General features: G+C 43.9%; 1 protein-coding gene across 1 annotated transcript in view; it reads right to left on the bottom strand.

Moving 5' to 3' along the window:
- The window catches only part of CROCC2 (ciliary rootlet coiled-coil, rootletin family member 2), a 1,620,686-nt gene that overhangs the window by 868,613 nt on the left and 734,029 nt on the right, over positions 1–18,044 (bottom strand). The window contains exon 20 of the mRNA XM_086944022.1: positions 8,799–8,968. Within this exon, the coding sequence (XP_086800148.1) occupies positions 8,799–8,968 (170 nt within the window). The remainder of the gene's footprint in view (positions 1–8,798; positions 8,969–18,044) is intronic.

Here is an 18,044-nt window from a genome sequence, read left to right as displayed (position 1 = left end):
TGAAAATCCCCTTTTTAAAAAAAGGCTAGAGACCGCGGAGCCTCTATGTTTCTGACGTCACATGGACAACAATGACAACATGGGATCAGACCTGCATTAAGCATAACCTCACGACCTTCACTTCGCCCCTGACTCCACTGTTTGACAACCCGGACTTTGAACCCGGAGCCGGGGAGACAAAGTTTATGGCATGGCGCCAATCACATTGCGGCGCTATGGGACACTTTTTTTAACGTGGAGGGTTTACTCTTGTTCCCACAAATCAAAGCAGACTTTGGCACACAGGAAACAGAGCGCCTAACATACTTGCAGCTTCAACACCGGGTTCTACAGCCCCATAATAGAACCGCAGCAAGTCGTCATCTCACCCTCTACGAGCGATGGCTGCTGTCAAGGTCCGCAGGTAAGGGAATCTTCTCCGACTTGTACAAGATGTTGCTCATGCGTAACACACGTACATACACCGCAGGATGGGTTCGATGGGAATGAGATATAGGGAGATCTATTAGCAACAAGGAGTAGGAAGGCATATGTTATAGAGCACGCCAAACAGCTAGCAAAATGGCTCTGACAGACACACTCACGAAAGTGATTACTTATTGGTATTACACACCGGAGAGAGTACACAAAATCAACTCATCAGCTAGCAAGGACTGTTGAAGAAACTGCGGCCCAATAGGCTCATTGAGACATTTATTATGAGAATGTCCTCTAATCCAAAACTACTGGATACAAGTACTAGATGACTTTGACAAACACTTTGAGACTCAGCTGCTCAGATTCCCCACTCACATTTTTCTACGAGTACCTGACCCATTGGCATACCCAATAAATTCCAGGTGGGGGCGCTTGATAGGCATAGCATTAGGGGCGGCCATGCAGAACATCCTTAAACACTGGGGGACCCATCAAACTCCTATGTACACGGGCTGGTTAACCCACCTATGGCATGTCTTGGGAATAGAAAAAATAACACTCACACTTGCCGGTAAGGGTGCGGACTTTCGTGAAAATTGGACCCCCTTTCTGCCTTTACTGACACACAAGTTCCGGGAACTCACATGTTCAAAATACCTACGCTTTCTACGGCTGCCAGAGAACGGGATGCTACTAGCCCAGGAAACGCGCTGAGGTATAGCTAATTGGAACTTGCATAGCTCCACGTAGGGTTGAATGGAGGGTGGTTGGGGAGGGGCTTTGCTCTTTCTTGTTGTTTATATTGCATGTTTGACTTGACACTTGGGCTCTGCGTTACTCATCATTGAGCTTAGCCAACTGTCGGCTTCTTCTTAACCTCTTTTCTTTTGTGCCTTATCTCCATTCTCTACTTTTTTTTTAAACAATAAAAAAGATTTAAACCACAAAATTCTCTCGCACAGAGTCTGCATTGTTGCCAAACAAAAGAGTTCCATTGAATGGCATGTCCATCAGGGATGCCTGGGCACCAACTGAAAAACTCATGGATTTCATCCAGGCGTGGTGTCGAAGCACCACACTGGTACTGACCGCCCTGTCCAAGCATTTAGTAGTGTCCAGTCCTGATTGGATGATGGACGTCGCCGCATCCTGCTCATTTGGATAATTTGTACCTGGTTATCTCTATATTCATCTGGGACAGTTGGCATGATCTCTCTAAGTCCCATAATGCATGAGAGTACGTCTGGGGAGACAACTGACAATGACTGAGCTCAAGGCCAGGTTTGTTTCCCTAGAGCTTCTATTCATTTGGACTTCCCAATCGGAGGTGTAGTGGAGAATGTACTGAGGTTAAGTCTAACAGTGGATGCTTGAACCACCAAGCTTTCTGACATAGGATGTTGGTTCAGGAGGGCAGGGTCTATGCCTTCTACCCACTTGACTAGTTACCAATGGGCAAGAAGAGGGTTCTACTTTGTTGAACAGCAAGAGTTTTTCTGAAGAAATCCGCAAAGGCTGCAGGACTTCTATGAGCAACTTATTTTTTACTTCTACAGTAGGCAATTGAAGATCAGGGACTTCTGCAGTAGTTTCAATGTCCGCTGCAAAAGAGGCAGATTCTTCAGTAGATGGGTGAGGGGAGAAATCAATCTGATTTCTGGGGAAACATCTAGCCCTCTGGCCTCTTGAAGGTTCATATAAAGATGGTCATTATCATAAAACTGATGTTCCTTTGTTTCATCCTGATTGTCATTGAGACATTATTGAGTATGATCTGCATCCGAGCGAAATAGATGCTGAATAGAATGTCTATTTGGGGTTAATGGTAAAGTTTGGTTCAAGTCTGAGAGGGGTTGTGTTGTTGATTGAGGCAAAGTTGGGGGGACTCAACTTCGCCCAAGGTCATGTCAGGATTTGGTTCTGAGTGCACTAGCACAATGTTTTGTTCCTCCAGCATCCGCGGCTTCGGGCCGATGTCGACACAGGGGGAAGCAGCATGAATTGCGGTGTTAGAATTTGAGCTGGGATGGATGACGACCGTGGAGAAGGGCCAGGGCCTTCCAAAGATAATCAATATGGCCTCCTTGAAGGCACTGGTCTGTTGCAGCATCACTGATGGCCCCAGACCATTGTTTATTTCCTTTCTTCTCTTTTCCTCACAGAATTTTGGCAATTAGTGCCTTAGCACAGTCTTAGGGATATGTAGGTAATTCACTCTACCCAAGAATAATACAGCCAAGGTTCAAATCATCAAGACAGCTGCTGGCTGAACCTAATTATAGTTCAAGAAATATGTTATATAGTTCAGGTCTATGGCTTTTTATGGCAGAGACATGATCAAACGCGACATTGCCTAAATCCGCAGTGAGGGGAACGGCCAACAATACTCACAGCTTGCTGCCACTTCTGTCTTTGCTACCACGTCATTGGAGCCACTAGCGCGGCTGTGAGGGGAACGACTTGGATCGAGATCAGGACCACAGTTCCCAGGGGGCTCTGCGAGGCGCAGAGCACGTGACGCTGCCGGAGGGTGCCAGAGGCCCTCAAAAACGGCCCAGCCCTCCCGCAGCAAGGGACGCGTGCGGGCCAAGGGCGGGCCCGTCCGCGCCCGCCAGCAACCGGAAGAGGCCAGGCTGGGGCACCCCCTTTTTATTTGGCTTCTACAATGGGTAAGCAGAAACTTCTCTCTACCCTTGATCGGGGGGGGGGGGGGTGTTAAAGCAAAAGTACCCAGAAAATCGACAACTATTATTTCATATCTAACCTCTGCTGTGGGGGTATTAAATAAAGAAATTGCTAATGCAGAAAAGGAACTGGGCTTGGGTGTGAGTCAAGAGTTAGCTGCTAGGACCGTTACATCTGATTTTGAGGTAAAAAATTCTGACCCACTGGAGCCGCTTATTCTTCTAACAACTCCAACATGTGTATCTGGACCTATTCCTGTTGCCACTGAGGTTGGGGACATGGCGAATGCAACCAAATTTTCTTCACCAGCCCCAGTATTGGAACCCAAAGGGCAGCCCAAGAGGCTTATTGTGGAAAAGAAATTGACTATGAGATTGTGTAACCGGGATAAGGGCCCAAAAAGTAATAATTACTCCCAAGGGACTGCTGAAATTGAAACTTTACGTGTGACAGTTCAGAACATGGTGGAGGAGATTTTTACTTCACGCTTAGAATCTGTTCTGACCGGAGTTGCAAAAGATATCATTGACACAATGAACACCTGTGTAGCTGGTATTTTGGAAAAATGTGAATGTATTAATTCCTTCTTAACAGCACCAAATCATGTGTATGTCCCCTCTAAGTTAACTGAGCTGGCTAAATTTAATTTAGACTCGGGGCTATGTATGGATGAGGACGAGGGGGGTGCTGAATTACCTCCTTCCCGAGTGAATATCGACTTAGGGATCCCTAAAACTAGTGGTTGTGGGGGTTCTACTGGGAGAGGGGGCAATTCCAGTAGTAGCGATAGGAACCCTGTGGCTGCAGTGGACCATGCCCAAACTTAGGTGAGTAGGGAGCTCCGTGCCCCACAAGAGAGGAGTATGAAAATTAAATTACCTAACATCAACCTCCCTCCAGAAGCTACCCCTCTGGTAGCTGTTCTTGTAAGGGTTCCACCATTGGGTGCTAGAGAGGAAGAATCGACTGCATCTTTGATAGCGAAAACCAAAAAATTGTGTGATTTTTACTGTTCTGGAAATACTGTAATTTCCTCAAGTATCATTATGCCAGGCGGGTAGAGTGGATAGGTAATTGCGCAAAACAAGTAGAAGGGGACTGTGTAATTCTTAATTTTAATAAACAAGGTACTCATGACAGATTGTTTTGGGACGCATCCGGGGGGGAGAGGGGGAAGGGGGGTATTAGGGCCCTGCCGTCAGGATTTTTTTATCCCCCTCCTAGACGCCCAACTGCAGGTGTTAAGACCTACTCAGAGGTGTTCCCGAGGAGGCCACTTCAGGCCACTCAAACTCATGCAGTATACAATGACACGGAACCCCAACTCGTAAGCATTAATGTTAGAGACACATTACCCCAACAAGTTTTTCACACCCAGGAAGTCCCAGAGGGGCGGGTTTAGTCTTATCTAACAGGTTCTCCCTACTGTCCCAGCTAGACGAGAATGACTGACTAGAGTCTCCCCTCGCTTGTCATCGGGATCCGAATTTCAACCCTCAAATTATGGACGTTGATGCTGACCCTAACTGTAGCATAAGTAGCTGGAATATCGCAGGGCTTAGATCAAAAAGGGAGGATCTGAGCTGGTTAAATTTTGTTAAAAATTACGACATTATTTCTTCGCCGGCAGGTAGAGCTACGCGAGGTTTAATGCTGCTCTTCTCCCTAAAGTTAAAAGGGTCTGTAAAGCTGTTGGAGGTAACTTCCCATAATTGTCAGATAGCCGAACTAAATACTCCTAACCACCCTAAAATATTCTTAATTATTTTGTATAAGTATGGGGAATGTGAATTTACCAATGAACATTTTTCTTATTTGAAATGTTTTTTAGACGCATATAGTTTACAGCAATCCACTTTTTTTATACCATACTTATGGGCGATTTTAAGGTGCATTTGTGTGATCTGAATTGTCGAATTGATGATGCTTTGGGTCCTGATTACTCGTTGCTACCACATTTTGAACACACATCTGAAGGGGAGGCTCTGGAGGATCTACTTTCAGGTGCTGATCTTTATGAACCAGGCTTTCATGATTTTAGTGAGAGGGTAGCTACGTTTAAGGCCAGGGATAGGGAGACCATCATTGACTACATATTTGTGTCTCCGTCTCTGTTAGGGAATGTAGCATTTTATAATGCGAGGTTCTCTCCCTTTAGCGACTATAACCCTGTCATTCTTGAGTTAGATAAAGGTATGGACCTCCTGTGTGCCCCATGTAAGGTTAGGGGGCCATATCCTGTATTAACCAGAGATCAAGGGAGGAGGCTAAAATGTGCCAAGGTCGTCCGCGATTCTTTTTTTTTGCTAATTTAGGTCTAAAGGTGAAAAATAACATTGCAAAGTGTGCGGATTATTCCACCCCGAAAGATATGGTCATTAGAGCCTTTGAAGCTATTTGCGCCCAGGTTGCTACAGATTTAACTATTAGAAGAAAGCCCAGGCATAATCCAGAGGAAAGGTGGTTTGACTCCAAATGCTCTAGGGCTCCTCCAAATTTAATAAAGGCACTGCAAAATAAACCCAGAGACTAGTTAGTCTCGGAAAAGAATATAAAATTGCAGTCCTTACCCGTAAAAATGAGATCAAATCTGAGGCCTGGAATGCTTTAATGTCCGTCGAAATATTGAAGGAGAGCTCAAAGTTTTGGGCCATTGTTAACTGTCCTCTTTTTTCAGGACAGGAGAATGGTAGCCTGGAAAACAACATCTCTGAGGACCAGTGGCTATCTCACTTCGAGGGCATCTATGGGTCAAACGAGCTACACAAGTCTTTTTCTGTTTTAGACACTGGTAATGACTTACCTCTGTTGGTCTTTAAAGAGGAAGATATTGAAAGGGCAATAATGGACTCATCTAGTAATAAGGCTCCTGGCCCCGATGGTGTCCCAGTTGACCTTTTTAAGGGTGACGCTAAATTGTGGGCTAACATATTAACCAATGTTTTTAATTCTACAGTTGTCAAGGGGTTTCCTGTTTCATGGTCCCAGTCTATTATTATTCCAGTTTTTAAAAAGGGGCAGAGAGGGGAATCCTAGGTGCTACAGGCCCATATCATTGATAGACTCTGGCGTTAAAATCTTAGGTAAGGTGATCTTGGTCAAAATCACTGAATGGGCAAATGAAAATGTTTTTTTTTCCAACCTTCAGTATGGCTTTAGATCAGGCCGAAGCACTATGGACCAGTGCCTCAATTTATATTTACTGATAAATAAATATACTGTAGCTTCCAAGGGCTCCATATTTATGGGCTTTTTGGATCTATTGTCAGCTTTTGATCTTGTGAACAGATCAAGGCTATGGTCCATCTAACTTGAAATGGGGATTGATCCCTCTCTGGTTTATTTTCTAGCTGATCTACATCGGGATCTTTATGCGGTCGTTAGGGTTACCCAGGAGGGCAAATGCACACGACACTTTAAGTCTGGTAGAGGTGTCCGCCAAGGCTGTATATTGGCTCCTTTACTTTTTATGTTATATATTAATGCCCTAGATAAAACTTTGGATAAGACTAGTCTGGACATCCCGCGTGTAGGAAATAGGACCATTCCGGTCCTCCTATACGTGGATGATGCCGTGCTACTAGCACAAACCCCGTTAGGTCTCCAGAAACTCCTAGATGCATTTGGGACCTTTATGAATTCCTTGGATTTGGTGGTAAACAATACTAAATCCCATGTTTTGACTATGGGTCAATGAAAGAATACAGCTAATACTTTTTATTGCAACGGGGCCTAAGTGACCAGAGTGACAGGTTTTACATACTTCGGGGTTTTAATTGATGATAAATGCTCTTGGGTCCCCCAGCTAAAAACCAGAAAGAATGCAGTAGTGAGAGCTTCGCCAGTGCTACTTGGCTTTGCACGGCGATTGGGAGCCAGGCCCAGTGAGGCAATTCTTGCCATTTACAGGTCGAAATGTCTGGCCATCGCCACATACGGTGCAGGCATCTGGGGGTACAAACAAGCGGTAGGGGTTCAGATGGCAGAAAATAAATTTCTTTGATCACTCTTGTCTGTCCCCCAATCAACCCCAACTTTCGCTATCCACCAGGAATTGGGGTTGGGCTATGTGGCTGACCTAGTGAGTCTGGCTCCCCTGGTCTGTTGGATAAAAATCTGGCTTAACCCAGAACTAACGCTGAACCACCAGATTTTAAGGGATTGTGTTGTCTTAGACAAAGCCAGTAACATCCAGTGGTTGTCATATGTTAAGGGTATGTTTATTAAACTAGAGCGCCCGACATTTATAATGCCCCTGAAGGGATTGAGAAAACTGACTTAAAATGGGTAAAATCGCAGTTCCTGAATACATTAGGGCTGGACCGGGAGGATCAAGAAATTAAAAAACCTTTGGTTAGGGCTCATTATTTAATAATTTCATCACCATCAATAGAGCCCTACTTAAGAATTGTGACAAAGCCCTTCCATCATTGGCTTCTGACCAGGCTTCGCTTTAACCTGATCCATTTCTCATTGGGTAATTTTTCAGGTTGGTGTAAACCAGAAGACGCAGCCCTGTCTAACTATGATAGCTTTTCAAATCAGGACACCGTGCACTTTATACTGTTTTGCGATTTTTACACTGACATTAGGAAAACGTTTTTCATTCCGCTACTGAGAGGTAAGGGCTTTTTACAGGTTAGACCAGCCCTTATTTTTATGTACCTTCAGTTGTTAGATAATACCTGGAACATTTTTAACATCGTCAGTTTACTTGTCGCTGCCGTTCGTCTCAGACGAAAAAGATTTCCTTTGCTGATTGGACTATGAATTTCTATGAATTTTAATATTGTGTAACTGTTTTTTACTTGATATATTTTTTTAACCTTAAATTATTTATAACTTTGTGTAGAATCTGTTTATATTTATGCATCGCCCATCTGTATTGTATTTTCTTGTGTCTTAAAGCTGTACTTTTATGATTTTAATTAATTGAATAAAGTGGTTTTGACTGACTGACATGATCAAATGTATACAGTGGCTCTCTATCTGCAAACACATTTCTTTTATAGCTGCTTGTAATTGTAAATGTATTTATATATCGCTTCCGACCCCTGACAATGCATTGAAGTGCTTTTTCAGCGAGTAGCACACTACTACCAAACCCAAAATGAGTAGTTAGTAAATATTTTTTGGGTGGGGAGGGGGTGTTTCTTGTGCATTAGTTGTGTAAGGTTTGTGCGCTTGATTTCATGCGTGTTTAGTAGAGTTTGGAGTACGGGTAGAATAACAGGATTGCCTATGAAAAGGGAGAGATTGGAGTAGGGATAGAATGACAGTAATGGATTTTTAAAGGGTAAGTAGTAAGATAACATTGTGTATCACACCTACCACACACAAAGCCTCAATAAACTAAGCACCAAATGTGACCTGAAGAAACATGTAAAGTCCGGTATTCAAGTTGTTGCTTGAAGCCTTGAAATATAAACTTAAGACATCAAGCAGTTTTACCTTTCCTCTGTAAAGTGCCTGGGTGAATTCCATGCCTATATTGTTCCATCAACCACTACACGTTCAATTGCAGAAAAACTGTGAACTTGACTCTTTGTAACTATGGTTGTGGACTGTTTTTGTAAATTACTTTTATACCAACTAGAGATCCTGTTAGGGTGAATGGCTGTGCCGTTAGAATACCCCATAAATAACAATGTCAATAAATAAATAAAGCCAACCCACACAGTGAAATCTTTAAGTACCTTATCCTTCTTGAGACGCTCAAATGCTTCTTGATGAAAAATTGCCTGGTTCTTGATCGACAGCTGTGCCTCCCGCTCTACCTGCACCAGCTTCTGCTCCAGCAGTTCCTTTTCCCTCCTCATAGTGGTCTCCTGCACATCCAGATCATTTCGTAACCTTTCAAGATCCACTGTCAGATAGATACACAGTTGTCAGAAACTAAGACTGGCGTGAATGCTGCATTGCAAGAACATGTTACTTACCCGGAACTGCAGTTCTCCAGTGTGGATCTGTTTCATAGCCCCTTCGCTGCGCCCATCGGCCAACGGCCGTCACAAGCACTACCTCCGTAGTGCTGCGCACGTCCGTTGGCTGACGCTGCCCCGCCCACTTAATCAAACCGCTGCACCGCGGCAGAATTGTGCACCGCGGTTAGGCGGATAGAGTTGCCTACATTCATTATTCTTGGTAATCTGACGATGAGTCCTCTGTAGCAAAGTTAATTAGCAGTGAAAACAAAACACTAATTTTTAAAATAGGAAACCACATCAGATTTAATACAATATCCACCACATTGTCTAAACCAAACGTAAGGAGATGGAGAGGATTCAAGTTCCACTCTCCAGTGAAGCTTCTAGTTTTAGATTTTCTAAGCAACCGTGAAAGAAATAACTAAATGAGCCTTCAAAACACAGGGAGGAGGAGGATCACATGTGTATCTGTGAAATATTCAAAATCTGAAGAACTATAGGTACAGTCAAACAACTTGTTACCCATCAATGGTTTTCTTATAGATTCATATGCTTGAATTAGGACTGGAAAACAGGACATATAGTATAATAGTCAAATGCCAGACAAAGCTCACCTTATCTGAGAATGCTGTGGATCACATCCCACTGCCATCCTTATTTCAACCTCACACACAGGCAGTAGGGTCTGGCAAACTTGTATGCCTTAGCCCAGGATCCTACTTTGTAAATGTCAATCAGGTGCACATCTGCAAAATGATCCTCTGAAGTCTCTCTTGCCATTGGTGGTATGTGTGATCTCTTTGCTTTATAAATGTGTTGCAGCTTTTTCATGATGTACCATAATCGAAGTCAATATTCAGGAAACCAAGATGTATTTAACCAGTGCCTAGCATTCAAATGGATCAGCAAATAAGATAAACGACTGGCCAAATTTAAGGAAGTCATTAAATGTATGTTAGAAATGTAGAGGACAATTATGTAAAAACTTCTTTCTTCTTTTTTCTTACTCAGTAGCCTTACACATTACTTGAAGAACCATAATAAACACCTTTCCTTTTCAAGACCTTGCTCCTGATACACAGGGCGCTACATCAGTCTGGTGCTGGCTACCTCAGAGCAAGGATCTCCATCTATGCTCCATCCATGCATCTGCCTTCAGCCAACCTCTTTCTGGCCAAAATCCAAAGAATTATGCGGTCCAGAATGGTGGGCAAGATCTATTCATTCTTAGGACCTTCAACATGGAACAAACTCCCTTTGGCGTTATGAAGCATTTGAGCTACCTTCCAGTTTCAGAAGAAACTGAAAACATGGCTTTTTTAGCATGATTAGTGGTTATCTCTTTCAGTCACTTATCACTGAGATGCAGAGCACGAGGAGGCTCCTTGTAGTAACAGAGCGCTTTAAAAGATGCTCTTTACATTACATTACATTACATTTTCAGAACCACAACTCTCATGGAGAAACAACCTTAACAACGCGTTGTTACATCGCAGTACATTACAACGCAAGTCATTACAATGACTTGCTCTAGACGGCACTCTAAACTAAGGAATAGTGTAAGCTACTATTCCAACACCCTTCCTACTGTTGCACACACTGGAGCTGAAATAGTAAAGTATACTATTCCTAAGTCCAGCGTGCCATCTCGTTGTAACGACTTGCATTGTAATGTACTGCGATGTAACAACACAGTCGTTGTAACAACTGCGTTGTAATCGCATGTGTTGTAAACACATACAATGTTATGGTATATATTCCTCCCATGTGTCTGAAAAACACAGAACTAGACTCCTCAACCATAAGAGGACTTCAGTCCAGAGGCATAAACGCCTCAGGAAATCCAGCAAACCCTCTTCCCTGCTCAGCTATCGGTTAAGTGCTTTTCATTGGAGCTTTCTTATATCTCTGATTGGGGTGAAGGCCTGGCAGGTTTTGTAAGGATTGTAGCTGGGTACTGATCACCGGCACCACATAGTCTTGCTATTTGCAAGAGCTTGGTGCCATTGCTGGTCTTCTCCCCTACCCCAACTAAGTTCAGCATGGGGTCTGGTTATGTTCCTCAACAGTAAGCACAGGCAACAGGCAGGGCAAGCCACCAAATGGACTGTAGAAATCTTGCCCCTGGCAGGCAGAGATGTGGAGCCTACTGGAAGTGAAGAGATTGGAAGGTAGGGGATTTAGAGTGCAATACCGCAGCCTGAACGAGGAGCAGCGTAAGCCCCATTAGTGGTACTGCCGACCCAGGTTTCCACTCTGTTTACTCTTTTAGTCTCCATACTAGGGTGATTACCTGGCAAGAAGGCAACAGTAACAATTCAGGACAAAGGGTCAAAATTCTGAACAAACCCAAGACAAATGATCATTTTTACAGACACATCTGAGGAAGATGCACAGTTATAAAATAGTCAGCTGACAGAAGTACAAGTCAAAATAGGGTTATGTTCTTTAGTTGTATTACACATTGGAGTACTCAGCAAACATTCACATATAGCTGGATGCATTTAACAATGAAAAAAACTAGCACACATATACACTCCAAGCAGAATTTGACAGCTGGCCATGAACAATAGTGCCAGAAGCATCTCTGTGTTACTGAACGTAGAGTTAAGAGTTCACAGGCAGAAGCACTACTAGAGAGGGTGAAACTGAGAAAGAAATGATGGTGATAAAGGAGGAGAGAAGCATATATACAGAGATGGAGAGACAGAATGGTGTAACAGTGAGAGTAAACAGCGATAGAAGAGGAAAGCAAGCGAGGGTGTGCCAACTGAGCGAGAGAAAGAATAGATGGTGAAATAGAGAAAAGAAAAAGATGGGGCAGAGAAAGGAGTGAAAAAGATTTACTAACAATGCTGAGGGTGACGAAGAGAAGGTTAAAAAGAGAAAAAGGTATGGGGGCATTTAAAAGGCAAAGTAGAGGCAACAGAGAGAAAGCTTGTGGGGGGAGAGACAGAGAGAGGCAGAGACACATGGAATTGATGAAGAGATTAGGAAACAGATAGAGAACAGGAAAAAGAAAGAGAAAGCAGTTGAAGAGGAAATGAACAGACATTATGTAATGGTTTGCTTTGTAACCTGCATGTCAGAGTTTTCACTCCCAATATTATACTTTTCTAGAGGAGCTGAGAGGGATAGTGCGGATTTTGATGATATATGCACAGAACTCTGATTTAGAATCCTGTACAGGCGTCAAAGAGGGCAGTATCTACTGGGAACAACATTCCCAAGCTTTCTTAATTTTACTTAAATAGACTCCAAAACGCTTGATAAAAAAACAACCCCTGCTTGATCTTGGGTTGAATCCGGCAGAAAAGGAAAGAGGGTCTCCGGTGCTGTGAAGTGAGAGGAGGGACAGCCTGTTAAAGAAGAAACAGGCCTTCTTTTTAAGGGTGCCTGTTACTTGTACAACATTTAAATGTATGCAATGAGTTAATCAGCCAGTCGAAAAGGTGCAGGGGAACATGTCGTATACAGTGTGAAGTACATTTGTAGGTCAAGCTTACCAGACAGTTAAAAAACTTACAGGAGGTTTGCCTCCTTCTTATTCAATGGTTTTCTTCATAACAGCTTGTCCATCTTGTGTCTGTCTCTCCTTTGGAAAAAAGCCTGCTTATCATCTCTCTTAAAAGCTAGTTTCTATTTTTCCACTGATCGCTTTTAGGGAAAATAATTCTTTTTCGGTTAGCACGCCATAAGAGTTTTCAACTCTCTCCTTCTCACCCCTGTGTTTTAACCCCAAATGCCTACACCTGCGCTTCTCTCTTGTGTACTTCTCCCCCACCCTCCTCGGGGTCAGTGTTGTTCTCACCCTTGCGTGCTTATCTGTCCCTGCTTATGATGCTGTCTCTTTTGGGTGCTTCTCGCTTTCTTGTTTGATTCTCCCCCCTGTGTTCCATGTTCTTCTCTCCTTCGTTGCCCTGTGTTGTGTTTTTCACTTCTTGTGTGCTTCTTCCCCGTCTCCCAGTGTTGCTCACTCCTCTGTGTGATGCTTCCACTTCATTATCCCCATGCTCTCCTCTATTTCACCAACCACCTAAAATCCTTTTATAGACACCATAAAAAGTGTCTCACATTTGCGGATTGCAACCTTTCATGAAGCATTGCTTGGTTAGTTACAGGTGATTAATTTGGGAGAGTTTTGTGGTAAATAAACCCTTTTATAACCTGTAGGCCAGAAACATTGGATAGGAACGAATGCTCCATTTTCCACTGCATCTCACCTTCTGGCCTACTGGCACACATCTGCAGGTCTGTAAATCTCGCTTTGCCGTTGCTCACCTCCCTGTGTCTTCTCTTAAGTCTAGAAGCTCCTGTTCATTCATGGGGATTCCCACTGTCCACTGACATACTAGTCCCAGAGGGTCATGTTCACCCATAGGTCTTTATTCGATTCACTTGCTTATCATGAATTGTTCTAAAACTACCCAATCATCCTCAGAACACTAATCAAATTTCCTCTCTTTAGTTCTCTAAGACTCCTGCTCAGAGACACATCGTTGAGGATTGTGCTCACACAAAGAACCCAAGAGGTTTCTGCTCAATTTTAGGTTTCCTTGCAATCCTGTTCACTACCTAGTATCTTGGAATTCTGCTCAACATTAGTTGCACTTAGATCCCTGTTCTCCGTTATGTCCTGTATCTCTTCATCAATCTTACCTTGGAGCTCCTGCTTACCCTCAGGTCTACTATATCTATCATGAGATTCCCAAATGCTTCTGTTTTCTCCTAGCTCTCCTGGTGCTCTACACACACAAAATACCTGAGGTTACCACTCAGCACTAGAATTCCAAAGCTCCTGTTGACCATCAAGTCCCAAAAGCTCAATCTTAGGTGGCCAGGTAATGCCATGCTCAGTTTAGGTCCTCAAGGCTTCAGCTTACACTCAAGCCTCAAAGGCTGTGGCCTCAATCTTAGCTCCCAGAGGCTCCTGCTAACCCTAGGTTCCAAAAGGCTCCTGCTCACCCTGCTTAACCTCAAGTTCTGTAACATCCTTCACTCTAAGGTTGCTGAATCTTCTCTTCGTCTTCAGCCCTGAGACTACTGCTCATCTCCAGGTTTTCCTTTACTCACTTCCCAGGTATTGACTTAAATGTCACTTCACTGCATAAGAACACCTTCTGCTCATACTCAAATAAAGCAGCAGTGTAGGACCTCAGGCTGTTTGTCTTGTCTGGAGGGGCTGCGAGAACTGCTAGTTTCTGCCATCTGCTCTTTATAGCTAGAAGCTTCACAAGACTCCTTTTCAAGTCAATGGAGACTCTGAAAGATCTGAAGCAAATATATACACAACCTATTACATACAGTCAAATATACTAGACAGCAATACATATTACAGGTTACTCAGGACAGATACATTATATTATTGAACATACATGGAAAACCCCTGAATGATTTAAGTGTCTGTTGCAGACGTTTGTGTGCACATTTTAGGTCACAGTTTGAACTCTGGCAGGGTCAACTCCTCCTTTCAGAACTTTTAAAATTGTTACCAATGAAGAGAGTAATGGCAAAGAATACATGTAGGAATTAATAATTATCATTATTAAGCAGCAACGTGTCACGTGTTACACCTCTAGTTATAGCCAAAAGTAAAACTACGCGAAACCACGTCTAAGAATGCAATGCTCTAGTGGTGTAGCAGAAAATAACAGGGCCACCCCTCCGACAGAACGTGGTGAGGGACTATTAGCCTCCCATAGCTCACAGATAATCAAAGGCCTTGGGCTGAATAGGGGCCCTCTGAAAGGAGGTGTCCCACCTCACCGTGCCACAGGAACTGCATGGCCCTGCAATACAGCAGTGCAATCCTCTGAGTTAAAAAAAGATTGACAAAGCTTGGAGACACCTAGCAGCTATGGAAGAGTGAAACCCAGTGCGCCCTCTTGTCATCCCCCTTGCTATACCGCCATCATCCTCACCAATCAGTGTCTCTTGGCAGCACTCTATGGTAAGATTGTTTTAAGTTATCAAGATGAGTTGCCTCAAGAATGAGGCACATACGCCTAGTCTTGCTAGCTCAAATACGCTGTTTTAACACAATCCAGTGCATAGCACTGCCTTGCATTACCTTCTGTCAGGTAGGCGTTACATGGGTGGTGCAAAGGCATTCCTGTGCATCCACCCATGTATTTTGATGTAAAGCCATATTTACAAAGACTTGTAAGGTGGATTTACGCCACAATGGTGTGCCTACCTGAAGCTGGTATAACGAGGAAAAATATTTTTGTTTCTCCTCATTAAGAGGAAATAGCTTCGAAGGATAGTTTTCTCCTCCTGCTCAAAAAGGGTGCCTGACCACAGCATTTTGGCACCAGGCAACCATATGTGCGCTAGTGCTAGGAGTAGAACTGCACCATAGCTGTAATAATTTGGTTCTGTTGTACGCTTTCCGTTTCATGCAGCGCAGCAACTTCACTTGCTGCGCTGTTTGAATGAAATGTTACCGAATATTCCTCTTAATTTGGCACAGGGGTCCACACATAACTTTTGTCTTGGACCTTGTGCAGCGCTCTGCTGCCTTTTGACTAGGGTAATGCTATAGAAATAACATATACATACAGGCAGAAATCACTGTTTGTAAAGGAAAGGCCGTTATTCAAAGAATGAGGGAGAAATCCACCCAAGACTCCAGCTCAGCACATTTGTCTGTCAGATTACAGTGTGGAACTACAAGATTATTTTTTTAAACAATCTTTTTTATTTTTGAAATCAAGCAGATCAATAGCATACCAACAGTTTGTACATAACTGATCATTGCTTTTGTTACGTAGTGTGGTAGGTCACATTGTTTTACATACACATGACTTTGTAGGGCTATATCTCCATTATTATTATTAGTTTTCTTCCAAGATGGCTACATTTAGTCCAGGTTGGGCTGTCTCTCCTAAGGGGGGCGTGCAAGGGTACCCTCTGTACTTATTCCATTTATCCCATATTTTCCCCCTTTTCTTCGGACAATCTCTGCTAATATAAACTGCTTTCTCTACTAGCATACACCAGTCCATATCTCACTTCCATTCACTTCGGTCGGTAGTTCACCTGATCCCCATTTATGGACTATATTTCGCTTTGTTACCATCAGTCCCAGTGTAACCCAGGTCCGGTCTGCTTGCCCCAGATCGGAGTCCTCCCATACATTTAATATGCCCCACTTAGGAGCTAAAATTAGCTCCAAACCTACAACCCCTGCCATACAGGTTATTATAGCTTCCCAGTACTGTTTGATTCTCTGGCACTCCCACAGGATATGGGAGAACGACTCCTCCTCTATGTCAAAGGGTATCTGGTTTCCTACCCATTTTCTTCAGTGTTTTATAGGAAATGTATGCTCTATAAAGAATTTTTAATTGGATCAGTCTGAAGCGGGCCCAAATGGCCACTTCTTTAGGGGTTGTCAGAACTTCCAGCCAATCCTCCTTTTGTAGGTCTTTAATATCTTGTCTCCAAAGGTCTGTCAGGTTCACCAAGGTATAAGGCATGTTATTTATAAGTTTCTGGTACATCAGGGATATCGCCTTTCAGGTTAGGTGTTCCTCTAGGAGCCAACACTCCAATGGCGAGGAGTCAGGTACTGACTCTCCCCAGGGTACCACCACTCCTATGGCATGCTAAATCTGTAAATATCGGAAGAACTCCGTGGGGGCTAGTTCATTTGATTGTTGCAGTTGCTCAAACAATTTTATGTTTGCTCCTGTGTACAGGTCTCCTACCCTCGAGATTCCGATCAAGTCCCATTTATCAAATACCATAGTGCTCAATTGTTGGGAATCCCACAGAGAGGTTGTTTTAGTGATTTTATTTTCCACCCCAGCTTAGCCAGGGTTGTATGCCAGACCTGTCAATGCTGTGGGGCCATCCTTTGGGAGGAACCTAGGGACAGTGTATAGCGCTCGCAGTTACCCTCTCGGTTGAAGATTTAACCGTTCCATTCTATAGGCAGGTTCTGAGTGTGGCTGGTGGACCCATTGGTTTATAGTCACTAATTGGGCCGCTCTGTAGTAAGACTCTATATGTGGTAGAACGATTCTACTTCATACCAACTACGGGTTAACTTCATGAGAGCGACTCTGGGGGTTTCGCCATTCCAGAGGCGCGCGCGTATCGATTAATTTAAAATATGATTCCGGGACCTGATACTGGGTGTTTTGTGACATGTACAAAAATCTTGGCAGCGCAATCATTTTGAATAGTGCTGCCCTACCCAGTAGATGTACAAAAGGGGGTGGTAATGAACGGAGCATCTGAACCAATCAAACACTCACACCCAGTCAAAAGATCTAGGTTTAATCCATCACCGTTCTTTAGCCCACTCTGCCACCCCAGTTCAGACATGGCTATATGCAAATCAGTCTGACCCTGTGCCTCATGGGAATAGTCCAGCCCGAACTGCCAAGCCATGCCTTCCCTGAACCGGAAACAAGCTTCCGAGGACCGGTTTCTGGCATTCCAGCCGTATTCAGCCCGGCTTGCTTGGATCCAGTGGCAAAGTGAGCAAGGGACTCACGTCTGAGCATACCCTGCCACACTTATGGCGGCCAAAAGCTGTACAAAAGGGGGTGGTGATGGACGGAGCATCTGAACCAATCAAACACTCACACCCAGTCAAAAGATCTGGGTTTAATCCATCACCGTTCTTTAGCCCACTCTGCCACCCCAGTTCAGACATGGCTATATGCAACTCAGTCTGACCCTGTGCCTCATGGGAACAGTCCAGCCCGAACTGCCAAGCCATGTCTTCCCTGGACCGGAAACAAGCTTCCGAGGACCGGTTTGGCATTCCAGCCTTCTTCAGCCCGGCTTGCTTGAATCCAGTGGCAAAGTGAGCAAGGGCCTCACGTCTGAGCATACCCTGCCACACTTATGGCAGCCAAAAGCGGTACAAAAGGGGGTGGTGATGGAGGGAGCATCTGAATCAATCAAACACTCACACCCAGTCAAAAGATCTGGGTTTAATCCATCACCGTTCTTTAGCCCACTCTGCTACCCCAGTTCAGACATGGCTATATGCAAATC

The sequence above is a fragment of the Lissotriton vulgaris genome, chromosome 11 (assembly GCF_964263255.1).
Source record: "Lissotriton vulgaris chromosome 11, aLisVul1.2, whole genome shotgun sequence".
NCBI classification, from domain to species: domain Eukaryota; kingdom Metazoa; phylum Chordata; class Amphibia; order Caudata; family Salamandridae; genus Lissotriton; species Lissotriton vulgaris.
The sequence above is the reverse complement of the archived record's forward strand: the minus strand, read 5'-3'. Positions and strand labels throughout refer to the sequence as shown.